This window comes from Idiotropiscis lumnitzeri, chromosome 13, assembly GCF_059441095.1.
Source record: "Idiotropiscis lumnitzeri isolate Australia: NSW breed Sydney's pygmy pipehorse chromosome 13, RoL_Ilum_1.0, whole genome shotgun sequence".
Lineage (NCBI taxonomy): Eukaryota > Metazoa > Chordata > Actinopteri > Syngnathiformes > Syngnathidae > Idiotropiscis > Idiotropiscis lumnitzeri.
The window spans coordinates 12,340,835-12,353,444 of record NC_142403.1 but is presented as its reverse complement, the minus strand read 5'-3'; the positions used below and the strand labels follow the sequence as shown (position 1 = coordinate 12,353,444).

The 12,610-nt window shown below is 41.5% G+C and overlaps 1 protein-coding gene across 1 annotated transcript in view; it reads right to left on the bottom strand.

The window, feature by feature from the left end:
- Nucleotides 1-12,610, bottom strand: part of faf1 (Fas (TNFRSF6) associated factor 1) — a 49,846-nt gene that overhangs the window by 21,065 nt on the left and 16,171 nt on the right. Inside the window, exons 8-12 of the mRNA XM_088312733.1 lie at nucleotides 11,233-11,319; nucleotides 4,039-4,134; nucleotides 3,307-3,430; nucleotides 3,141-3,204; nucleotides 2,960-3,041 (exon numbers count right to left, since the gene is read on the bottom strand). Of these exons, the coding sequence (XP_088168859.1) occupies nucleotides 2,960-3,041; nucleotides 3,141-3,204; nucleotides 3,307-3,430; nucleotides 4,039-4,134; nucleotides 11,233-11,319 (453 nt within the window). The remainder of the gene's footprint in view (nucleotides 1-2,959; nucleotides 3,042-3,140; nucleotides 3,205-3,306; nucleotides 3,431-4,038; nucleotides 4,135-11,232; nucleotides 11,320-12,610) is intronic.

The window sequence follows — 12,610 nt, the reverse complement described above, 5'->3', positions numbered from 1 at the left end:
TGATTGTAATACAGATGGCAGCTCGGTCTGGAAAAGCAAACACTTCAAAATGAAGAGATCAAATGACTGATCTCATGACCTTGCAGACACTCCGGGAAAACACATTTGAGATCAATGACCAGCCACACAGGAGGCTTGCTGAAAACATCTCACGTCGGACAAACGGAAACATCGTCAACTTTTAAGCTCTAAATCTCAGCGGTTTAACTAATCTTACTGGTTTGGATTTCACGCTTAGAATTAAGATGGCTTCTTTAAAAAGTCTTTATTACTCATACATTTCAGGTAGCTGAGGCCTATTTATTATACGGTGACTCTTATAAGTTCACTCATTGAACCAAGACAGTGTGGCTTGTGATTCAGAGCTCTACCTCTTGTGTATGTATGCATGCATCAAGATGCCAGATGCCATCTTGGTTGTGCTCTTTGCTCTTGACTCTGAAAAGGCTATTGCCGGATTCTAAAGCGGATACTTGGCAGTGATAAATCCCTCAACTCCCCACTCCAGCGAGCTATGAATTTTGATGTGTCTTTGTGTGTGGCAGACAGCGGAGGAGTGGCGGTCAGAGGAGAGAGGGGTTAGAGTGATTAACCGCTGCGTTGATGTGGATTTAGCAAGGATCGTGGTTAGTGATGGGTGGCCTATCTCTCTGTTCGCTCTGACTAACCGCTGATCCCCAAGAGGGCTCAGCTCAGCTCAGCGGCCCAAAGCATTTTCATTAAGGATAGATTGAGTGCATCTCAACAGCCATGCGCTTGCATTAAGCACACATCTTCAGAAACACTTCATCAAATGTAGTGTTTTGCTTCGTGATTAGCCTCTCGCAGGATTTGAGAGAGTGCCACTGATTCCGCTCGTTTATAATCCCATTGTGAATTTCCAGTTCGGTTCAATATGGCCTTAATGAAGGAAGTTCTTTCTGCGACCGGGGCACAAAATGGCGGCAGGGACTTGGGACAATCGGACAGATGGCAAAAGTGCCGATACAACCGCCCACATACGGACGTTTTATGGCCTGGCATCTTGGATGGTTGCGACAAAACGGGACAAACAAAGAGCAGCTCAAAAAGCTTCTGTTTTCCTCCAAAGTTCTTTGCACATATCCATCGTCTCCAAAGCCACTCTAACCGCAGCACAGTTGGCAGGCTAAAATCAAGCTTCCCCCGGACTAAAACAAAAAACAGTGAAAATGGTTTTGCCCCCGTGTGCTTGTGAGTACAGTACAGAGAGGGTGAACACCAGGGAGAAGGCGGCCATATTGTACCGGCTTAGGAGAAGGGATCAGCTGAGAAGCAGATGAAACGTTAAGATTCTCCTGATTTTTTTTCCCTTTTGTCTCAATCCTCCACTGTCACCATATTTACTTCCGTCCTCTCCGACTGATTGCTCCATCTCCAAGTTTCTCTTTCTGCCCATCTGAGTGTTTTCTCACTGTGTACCGGGTGATATGAACTCCCCTAACATCTTGCTGTGTCCTCGCAGTCTAATGAGAGTGTAATCCACACAAGCTGTCAGTTGATACGTGCTTCCTTAAAAGGACAAAAGGTGAAAAACACAAGGGGGAAAAGTGGACATTTATAAATAAACCTCTGCAGCTAGGGTTTTGGTGAAATAATAATCAACGTAGCTACAGAGCCTCACAACACGAAACAGGGTGCAAAATAAGAGTAAATACTGTACTGTGAAACTTAAATGAATCCCATCGTCTTTGTCAGTCACACTTGTCTATGTTTGGCAAATGTGACGTTCTAAAAATATTTCCATTAACTGCAAATCGGCCACGGATTGCGTAGCTCTGCTGTACGTCTGTTCTTTACAATAAAAATACCTGAGCTGTTTAGTGTGAATGTGCAACTGCAACGGTAGTGTCAATAGATGACAGCACACAGTGGAATTGACAATGAGGCTTCAAGCAACAATTTTTAACACACATACTTGGAGAAATACACTGATGCAAGTTAAAAGACCTGTCTGACTATTCTCAAAAACAATGATAAACCAGTCTGCAGTCAACGGTACGTGAAGGAGAAACCAACCAAGATCCAGAAATGACTTGTCATACTGTCTTTTATGTTTCAACAATCCCACCAACTGTGACGGTGAGAAATGTAGTATGTCCCTTGACATTTGCGAATAATATCTTGCCCAGTGTCTGTTTGTTCTCTGTGTTGTCTTAGGCCCAGAAAAAAAAGAAGCTCAAGACACAATGTTGAAATTAAGATGATATGAAATGAAAACGCAAATGCTGTATATAAATTTAAAAATATGTTTTGGAAATCAAAATATAGTTGCTCATTAAAATGTAACTGGGTTAGAAAATTTGGAATTTTACTCAAATTGGAAAGAAAAAAAACTGTGGGAAGACAAAACATCATGAGATTGGCATAAGTCAAAGGAGATCTATTTAGCCAGCATCAAAGAATAAACGCAAAGCAGTAGAGACTCGCACCTAAAGCCTCACAGTGTCACTGAGTAACGAAGGTTTGTGAGTGTTTGCACATGTAGCAAATGTTGATTTGTCATCAGGGTTCGAGTTGACAAAAGATTGCAAAGACGATGCAAAAAGTTATTTGTGCCGCAAAGAAATTTTGAACAGGGTCAAAATATTATAGCGACAAGAAAATGTTGCGACTATTAAAACTGTTTGCGGATAACTGGCGAACAACATTACACCCTTTTGCCACCTCAAATAAATCTTAAAAAAAAAAAAAAGACTACATTGGCCACGTGTGTAAACACTCGCAAGCTTGATGCCACTTTATTTTTTATTTCTTGGGGAAAACAAAAGACCATTGTTTCAATGTATTCTCCAAACATTCATTTTCAATGCCGATTATCCTCGTTAGGGTTGCAAGTTAGCAGGCAGGGTACACATTTATTATTATTGTTGTTATCATCAATGGAAATGTTCTATGTATGGAGCCACTTGAAAATGCCAAAATCAGTTGGTTCACTTACTTCTCTGGCTTTGCCATAGAAGGATTCTTGAGCCGCTGCCTCCAAAGACCCAATGAAGAACATTGGGTGGTTTTCGCCATACCTGCAGGAAACACACACAGTAAATAAACGTGTTACAGGCTAACATTCTGTGGCTTTCAAGTACATGGTGTTCATATAGAAGACACACTGCTGAGCTCACCTTGAGGAAAATTCAGCAGTAAAGTGCAGTAAGGCATCGGCTTCATTCTCAGTATTCTCTGGCACTGCACGGGCAAAATTAATTGCATGGTCAGCCGTAGGATTGAGCACGATAACAGCGACAACAGGGTTCTGCTGAAACCACATAACAACGGTCCAGTACATACTCATAGGCGTTTTCCGACAGCTGGAGGAGCCCGTTCCGAACATCTCTGAATCATCCACTCCAAACTCAGAAGCGTCCTCAAAATCATCCCCTTCGCTGTCGCTAATCATGTGGACATCTGCGCACTGTGAATGTAAATGACTCATTTGAGCAAATGTCATCTTGTTACCATATATATATATATATATATTAGTGCTGTCAAGTGATTGTTTTTTTTAAATTAATCACAAAAAATTCCAGATTAATTGCGATTAATCACACACATTTTTCAACAACTATTTTTTTTCGAAGCTTGTAACACGTATTTACTTGAACATCTTGGAATTGGTGCAAAATCACCAAATATGAAGCATATTTAATTCAAAGACTGTTCTGATAGCTTTCTTTCATTCTTGAATCCGATATAAATGGAGACATCTTTTCTGGCATTTTTCTTCAAAACATTTCTCAAAACTGCCCACAAGTGCCACATTCCAGGGGTGTTGGTTTTGCAAGTTGTTTTGTTATGCGGCGTGCTAAAGATGTACAGCTAATATGGCACAATATTTGCAAAGTATACAAAATTTTTTTTAAGTAAATCAAACTGAGTTAAGTTAAAATATTTAACTGAGTTAAAAAAAAAAATTGGATTAATCACCTGAGTTAACGCTTTAATTTTGACAGCCCTAATATAAATATATATGGAGGAGCGCAGAGTTCCCCTGGCTGCATATGTGTGTGCAAATCTAAATACCTCTTCTGTGGGCTCTTGGGCATTGGCTGGTGAGGACCTTCGACAAACAGTGAGGTGATGGCAGGGATAGTTGATTCCAGAGGCAGCTAGCGTTATCTAAGGAAGGAAATAATCATTGACACCTTAGACTAGCCCTGGTGAAGTCAAAATAAAGCACAATATATGCGGTACGATATGAGGGACAAGCGAGAAAGCATGTCGACTTGCGTCTTGAGTGTTGTCAAGTTCCCAACACTGTTGTGACAATTAGCAACTTTTTCCAACCCCTCTAGTGCCTTTCCTTGAGAAAAGTAACTAGCGACAATGCCAACAGTGGTCTTCATGAAAGAAACTTTATTATATACTGCATACTGGAAGGAAGAGGGGGATTTAGGTAAACAATTATTTCCCAACTAGGAACCTTGCTGTTATTACTAAGAATGTTTTGTTGTGTGATGTTGATGAAATAGAGATAATGATTGCGTATAACTGATTCAAATTGTATATGCCAATTGTGACAAATACCAAGCAGCAACTTGTAGAAAGTTAAGTTTCATGTTTATATGGAACACAATATGTTCGCATGTTTTCATTCCAGTCTCTCACATTTCTTGCACCTCCGACTTTGACCAATTGTAAATGAGATGGTAGTTCATTCATAAGAACTTGGTGATGATGATTTATGTACCAGCATGTAGCGGAAGGATGTGCTTCAAAACGGAAGGAGTTTGTAATTGGGCACATTTCTGTCTCGCTCTAGTCGCGAGACAAAAAAAATTTAAGTCCTTTGTCTTCCTTACTCCTCTGTTGTTATTAAACGTTCTAGGTTGATTAACAGTTTTCGTTCCAACTTTGACCGATGGATCAAATGCAGAACTGACAAATATACGCAAAAAGGAAAAAAAAAAAAAAACAACCAGAGGTGATACAAAAGGTAATAAAAACCTAAACCCTTTTTAATGAAATAACATAGACATTGAAAACTACAAACTAATGAGCTGGCAAATCCAAAGTCAAGACTGAAAATGTCAGAATGCAGTGGGGACTCATTACAAAAGCTATCTGCAGGCAAAAGCCCGAGGGACATCAACAATATGATGCGTACAAAGCACAGCGATACCAAAGACACCTGCTTTTAAAAAGCGATGTGATTGGAGATAAATTGCCGTCAAATAACCATGTGGGGAAACAAGAGAAAAAAAATCGGAGTCAATATTTCCTCAACAAGATAACATCTTAATTGCCGTCAACAAAACCCATTAACAGCATGATTGGCAGTGCTATCTTGCCATCTCGCGCAACCTGAATGACACCATTGTCCTAACGATACAACATTATATTCACTGACATGTGCTAATTGTGAAAGAGAAAGTGAATACAGAAAGCCCAGATGCAGACTCTTTTTCTGGGAGAGTGAACTTCTAAAAAACAGGACTGAGTCAGGGCACGCAGGCTGGGCGAAGGGAGGGGGGGAGGAGAAAAGAGGCAGAGGAGTTGCTCGTCCCCTGCAGAGGTGCTGTGATCTGTTCGGGGACACAAAGAGCAGCTGGACGTGCTTGAATCAGGACACGATTACATGCAACGCCAATTGAGTCTGAAAAGGCCTGCACAGACCGCAGGGAGTGTGCGTCTCTCTTCGAGAGAGAGTGCTTCTTCATGCAGGTCTACACTTCTATGGCAAAACAGAACACAATGGCCACTCGACCGTGTCAGCTACATTAAACTTTTTGTCTGTTTTGCGGTGTCCTCGATGAGGAAAACAAATGGTATTGTGATTTATTTGGAGATATTTCGATTTCAATTTGACTTTTGATTTTCTTCACAATTCGCAATGTACAGTAATATTTACAAACATGACAGAAAATACAATAAAAGCAATTACTCTAATAATGTAAGGATACTAAAGAGGTTTTTAAGAGAGGCAGTCCTTTTTCAAGTTTTTAAATTCAGTTCAAGTAAGGCAAGACCTACTGTACCAATTTGCTGTCAAGTATAATTTTGCATTTATCAAAAAAAATATATATATATTTTTTTTTCATTTAAAAACTCAAAATATTTAACACTGTTGCATGGATCTATTATTGTGTAGCTCTCCAAAGTCTCTATGGGGCAAAATAGCGCAAATAACATTGATGATGTAAATATTTAATATATGTTTAGTCATCTTATTTTATGTCTCAAAAATACACTTTTGGGTAAAGTCAGCAGTACATGAAGTTGCTTCACACATAAGTGGTCTAAAACTTTTCAACAAAAATAACTCCCACGTGACTGAAGCTGACTGCTGTGTAGTGTGTGCCAGGCGTAAACATAGGCGGATAAAAGACAAAACTGATTGTGTTTCTTGCGTATTACCAATTTGTGCTGAGTGTACTTGAGTGTGAGCGTCACACCACGGGAACACCAACGACGAACACTTAACTGGATTGGCTCATATTTGCTCATGTAACTTAACTCCACCTTGGTGAGCACTCTGGGCCTAGGCATTAAGTAAACGTGCAATTCATATTTCTCAAAGCCTACAGTGATGGAAAAGAATTTGTCACTATGAAGAGTAGAAATGAGAAACGAATGAAAAAAAAAGGACAAAATGAAGGAGGCCACGAGTCTGATTTGAGAGGTGAACTACAAGTGGGGGCAAGAGGTGTTGAGACGGACAAACACATACTTGGTGAGAGTCTTAAGCATGTGAGGAGAAGGGCCCAACTATTCTGCCAAGTTCCCCCCATCGAGTGGCAATCAAACGTGAGAATCTTAACAGCGTCGAGAGGATCTCCATAAACCCTTTACTCACACTGCTCACAATAAGGGGCTTTGGTCTGAGTGCCTCATAAGTGTATAAATAAAGTTGATCACTTCCCCTGTCCAAAACAGCCTGCGGGCTTATTTTAGGGGATGCGGGGGGGCTGACATGGATGCAAGGAGGGGAGGGTTGGAAAATTGGGAGCGGGGAGCCTCTCATTCCTCTTCCTCGCTTTGACCTCGTGGCTGCTCCCAATGTTGAGGTACACAAGTGCAGCTTGAAGGCTCAGTGGTAAAATGTGGAAACAAGGCTGAAGCACCGCAGGGCATGAGAGGATGGGGTGACGAGGTTAACCCCCCCATAGCCACCTCACAAATTGGCCTCTCCCACATCTCCTCACAAAAGGATCTGGCTCCTCTTTTTTGGATTCTTTTAATTAACACTTGCATTGAGGGTCCAAGCATTCAGTGGCCGATACAGGAAAAGAATGCCAAATCCCCCCCCCCCCACTCCTGTTACCTCACTCCCTTTGCACTCTTTTCCCCGTTTCTATCTTTCCTTTTCTCCCTTCATTCTGTTTCATTTTTTTCTTATGTACACAATGTTTGGAATAGGGAGCCTGGCAGTTGTGAGATAATTACTGCTGACAGCTGTGCTGATGGTAACCCGAGTTCCAGTTATTCCGCTATTTCTTGGATGGGACGAGTACAGAAGAGGGGCCACATGACGAAATGTCATTGTTGAAGTGGATGAAACCGATGAGGTGTGGTTCAAAAGTTACATTCAACGGTGAGGCGTTGGCTCCATTGCGCCTTTAAAGCTACGACTAAGATCATGAATATTATTTTGCTCTACATGGCAAAAATACATGAAGGGCTTTTTAACGAGGGAAGAAAAAAAAATGGAAAAAGGCAACAGACGGAACTTGAAGCTGAATGTCACCTGAAGGCAGACAATCGAATGAGGGAAGGGTCTCCCGAGCTTACAACTCAGCTGTGTTGTTATGGAAACCAAAGCCCCAGCACTACCTCCAAACAATAAAACTGTGATTTCATAGGCCACTGTCAGGTAGAGGAGGATTCCATTAATGCCAGCTGGGAAATGGAGAGAGGGGCTGGCCTACAAGGCGAGGCATCTCTCGGGCTCTGCAGCATTAATACATTAGCAAACACCATGAAACACTACATAAATGTCAGCAATTACAGGCCTGCAGGAAGGATGTGTTGTAGAGGGGGTTGAGGGCTTGAGAGGATGAGGGGATGTAATAAAAGGATCCTGCCAATCACTCCTACAGGTATAGCGGAAGCACTGCCAATCATAACCACTCATGAGGCCTGCTCGGAAAAGTCTCCACAAGGTAACTGGAGCAGAAAAGCACATACAATAACACACTGAATAAACTGTTGTCCGGTGACATATGAGCATTATCCATCCTGATCTAATTTCAAGGTTCCTTGGAACCTTGAATAACTTGGAGAACAATAAACAATGAAACACTTTGAGTAGACAGTACCAAGGTGACGCAACGCTTAACAAAGCTCGTTCCTCAAAAATGTGAGAATTTCTCCCGGACAAACTCATTTCCTGCACTTAAGAAATACAGCATAACTGCAAAGCCGCTTTCTTACCTCAGAAGAACAACTTAGAAAAAACGAGTTCATGTCGAATGGACCAAGACGGAGTATTGAAATTACAGATTTAACGCTGGCAAATGCACTGCCACTTGCTGTGGTTAAAAATCTTTGCACTACATTACAGTGGAAACTCCAAATTCTAAATGTGGTAAAATTTAGGTGTCAACCAAAATTCCAGTTCAAAACAACAAGCTGTCAGCGAGTCTTGTGAAACGTTCACTCACAACATTGAGCTTTTTTTTTTTTTTCAGAAAAAAGTATCAGTGATGGCAAATAAAAAAAAAATAAGTCTGGCTGCTCAGTACTAGATGAGTGATACCACAGTATTAATTAGCTTTTTTGCTTTTGCAGCTCACATTTGCAATGACGATAGCAATTGCTTGCACGAGTGGAGAGAAACAAAAAATTTGAAGACACACCGGTTTCATTTAATTCCTCGGTAGGGATTAATTTTTCGATTGAAAATTGTTGACAGACTGCGAGCTTTATTTGAAACGTGTCCTGTTAAGTGTGCAGCCAGGACCACTCGAGTTTTTTGTATGTTCTAATTTGTTAGACATCTTTTCTACTACAGTCTTTAAAAATAGGTGAGGAAGCTGTTTACCCTTCAAAAGAGGGCTCGTAAAATAAACTTGAAAGATGTTATAATACTCAGTGCACGATAAATGCATATAACAGTAAACTCATCTCTCACAACGACGTACGTAACGCTTGCTTGTCACTCAAATTTCAGCTCACATGACAAAGCAAACGATTAAAAAGATTAAAAAAAAGTACGCTCAGGCTTGTAGTCAAAGTTGGTGTAATCGTAAATCGACGCGTGTCGGGTTGTTACTTAAAACACTGGCGGTACATTTAAAGGTTTTATGTGATTATAAAGTCTGAGTCCAGAATAAATGAATTCCCTTTATATTATTCCCAAAACATCTCTTACAAGGCAACTCGAGGGTTGGGTGTCAAACTTTGAAGTTTCCACTGTACTTGTCAGTTGATGTTACAGACACATATCTGTTGGATTGGAGTTCGATATTCAACCCTCGACACAGCATGTAACACGAATAATTGCAAAAGCAAATACACACGAATCTAAATGCAAGCAGATAAACACAGTAATATAACACAATTAAAGAGAGGAAGTAGACTTAAGTGGTAATCGATTCCAATGAAGGCAAACTGGTGTGTGCAGCGAAACGTAATCTAGGGCCTCCGGGCTGCTATGTTTATTGGCCCAAACCCCGAGAGATGAGACTGGGCTAATGAGCTAGACACTAACACTGGCTCCCTACCCACCTGCTTGGCCAGCCAAGTCCCAGGCTTTCTCTGTTAATACCGTCAGACGTTTCAATAAAGGGGGCTGAGGCTGAAGCAGAGGCCATTATTACACTTCTGTCGCTCTGCTTTTTAATATCGCCTCATCCAGGTGGTGAACAGACCTGGGATGCCTCGATAGGTTGCAATGGCCATCATACCCAAAACTACGAGCGGGGGTGAAGGGTTTTGCAACAGGATGACTCGTGACTCAAAACACACATCTTAAAAGCACTCAAGAATGACTAAGAGCAAAACACTGGACGAGAGTGGACACCCTCATACTCGTGGTTCAACACTCGTGAATTTGCTTCTCTTGTTTTTTTTCCTCCAAATTTCTTTTTACGTTTTTGTTTTTTTTCTGCACCCATGCCGCATTTTTTGGTCGACAACATATCCAATGTTTATCTTTTATTTAGGGGGGGGTGACAGGTACGGAGTATCCTCACTGAGAGTCACAAAAATTGTTTGATTTCAGTGATTGCCTCAAAAAGTTGCACAACAAAATATTAGCTTCACAGTATCATCTTTTTAGTCCGACCGGGCCTCTTTCACAACCTTGCTTTTTAAAGTAATTCTGTTGAACCATAATTTACAAGGAATGTCTGACTTTGCTTGGTTACTTTGATTCTTTTCTCTACTTTTGTCGGACTAAAAATAATGGGTTATTAAAATAAAGTCAGCACCCTGCTTAAAACTTTGCACACTACTGTATAGATATTTATTTTTCAAAGAAACAACTTCAATCCAAACTGAAAGTATAGTTAAGTTGCCCTTGCAAATACAGCTGGAGGTTGAAAAAAAAAGGAAGAAGTCAACACCAATTCTTCAAACTAAACAACAATCACATAGCTCTAAAAGAAAAACGTTAGCTCAGGGTGAACCTCAGAATATGCGCACAGCGGCTCCACAGGGTAGCACGAGAAACCATCCCTTACAATTAGCATGGGAACACATACGCTGTCAAAGAGTGGGTAAGACAAAAGGGGTCAGAGGTTCCTCAAGGTTCTACTTCTGATCAGCTTGACTGTGTGGAGGATGAATGGACGGGACGGGCGACCTCGGGATGAGTGAGGTCAGTGGGACTCAATGATCTGAGCTATAATGTCCACAGAAAGAGGGCACAGGATAGGAGCCGTCTTTGACATCTTAATTAGCTTCTGACAGATGGCTTTCGCCTGGCACTGTTACGATGCATTTTGCAAGTATTATGATGCCATTGTGGTGAACCATGGGCTGCAATCTTAATTCCACTTACTTAAGACCACAGTCTTGGATTTGGGCACAAGAGCGCTGGCCGCCCGTATATGTTAAAATAAGGGAACCGTTATGGATTAACTTTTTTTCTTAACGAGGTTATCCACACATAAAGGGCCCTTTGCGAATATAAAATCTCAGACCATATTAATCCATTCATAGATAAACACAAGTCAAAGCAATAGGTGTTTCTATCCTAAGCTGTAAGAAGTGCACAGTCCAACGACTGCACAAAACGTGTTGGTCAAAAAGTCCATTTCAGTGGCTTCTTACCGAGTCGTCAGATGCTGATGCGGGCCATCCTTCCCACTGTTGGTGACGTACTGGGATGTTGGTTAGGTCTGACACGTTCCTCTTCACCTGCAAACAGAAGCAATAGAAGTATTGTATACTAGGAGCCTACATACACAGCAACTAATGCGACTGCATTTATATACAGTGATAGTAATCGAAGAATCTGCAATATCACCTTTTTTAAGAGTAATTAATAAATACAATACAGTCTCGCATCAAAGAATCCTGAATTTAGGGTGCAAGAAAACAAGAAAGGAGGCAGTGAATGAAGCCTTAGAGCCAAAGGATGAAGCCACAACAAGAAGAAAAAAAAAGGGGGGGCAGTGTTTTTAGCATTCCTCAGATGCCATAGCTAATGCCCAGTATCAACAGCCCCACGTTCTGAAATGAACAGTATTTCTCTGCCTCCATTCAGGCGCGCATGCGGTATCTGCATCACTTAATAACATTCCATGCTTTTAAACAGTTAGCAGCCAGCAGCGCCCGGCCCAAAGGGTGCCGCGCTGCAGCGTCCAGCACATTGTTGGTTTAAAGGCCTAACGCCAGCCTGATGTGCGCCAGCCGAAAGGTGATCAAAGCCCACCGGCGTCTGAGCGCTGGCAGCCGTGGATTCTGCGACATTTGTTTAGCGAGTGCCGCAGTTTTTGGGCCCGCGGGGCTGGACATTGATGCTGAGAAAACTGCCCATTGTAGGGCAGAGCCCACAGGTCAAATCCTGTCTTTGTAAAAAGTACCGAGGAGAGATGGATCCCCGAGCATATGAAGGGCTGCTGGTCATGCAAGTGGAAACTAAAAGAACGCTGCAAACACAACGTCAATGTCAATGTCGAGCATGCGGCTGGAAACATTGCATTGCGAAGACTACGGGGGTAACATTTCTCCGAGGGTAGCAGACAGACATCAGCTGGCAACAACATTAAGACCACGAGCACAATCTAATAAAATCCAATCCGATATGAAGACTTAAAAAAGATTTGAATAGCTCAGGGTTGTTTTGTTTTCAACAAGGTTTATTAAAGTCACTGTAGTTTGCAGCGGTGTACAATGCCACTGCGTCAATATTGAGAGCTATGCCATTAAAAGTCACACATAATAAAGTGTCAGTCAAAATTAGCATTAATAAAAGGAAGTTTTTTTTCCACAATGCTAATATTACAACTGATGAACTTTGCATTGGGCCAGGCACCTTAGAGAATTAGAAAAAAAGAAAACAAAAATAATAAATGAGTGGCACAATCCACCTTTTGTCTGTCAGTTGTAAAGCCCTCACCAAACTGCTTTGAGCCGATCCTCATGAAGAGAAGTCATAGCCAGGATGGAGGGCTCGGGGTCAGAGCGGGTGGCCAGTGTTATTACA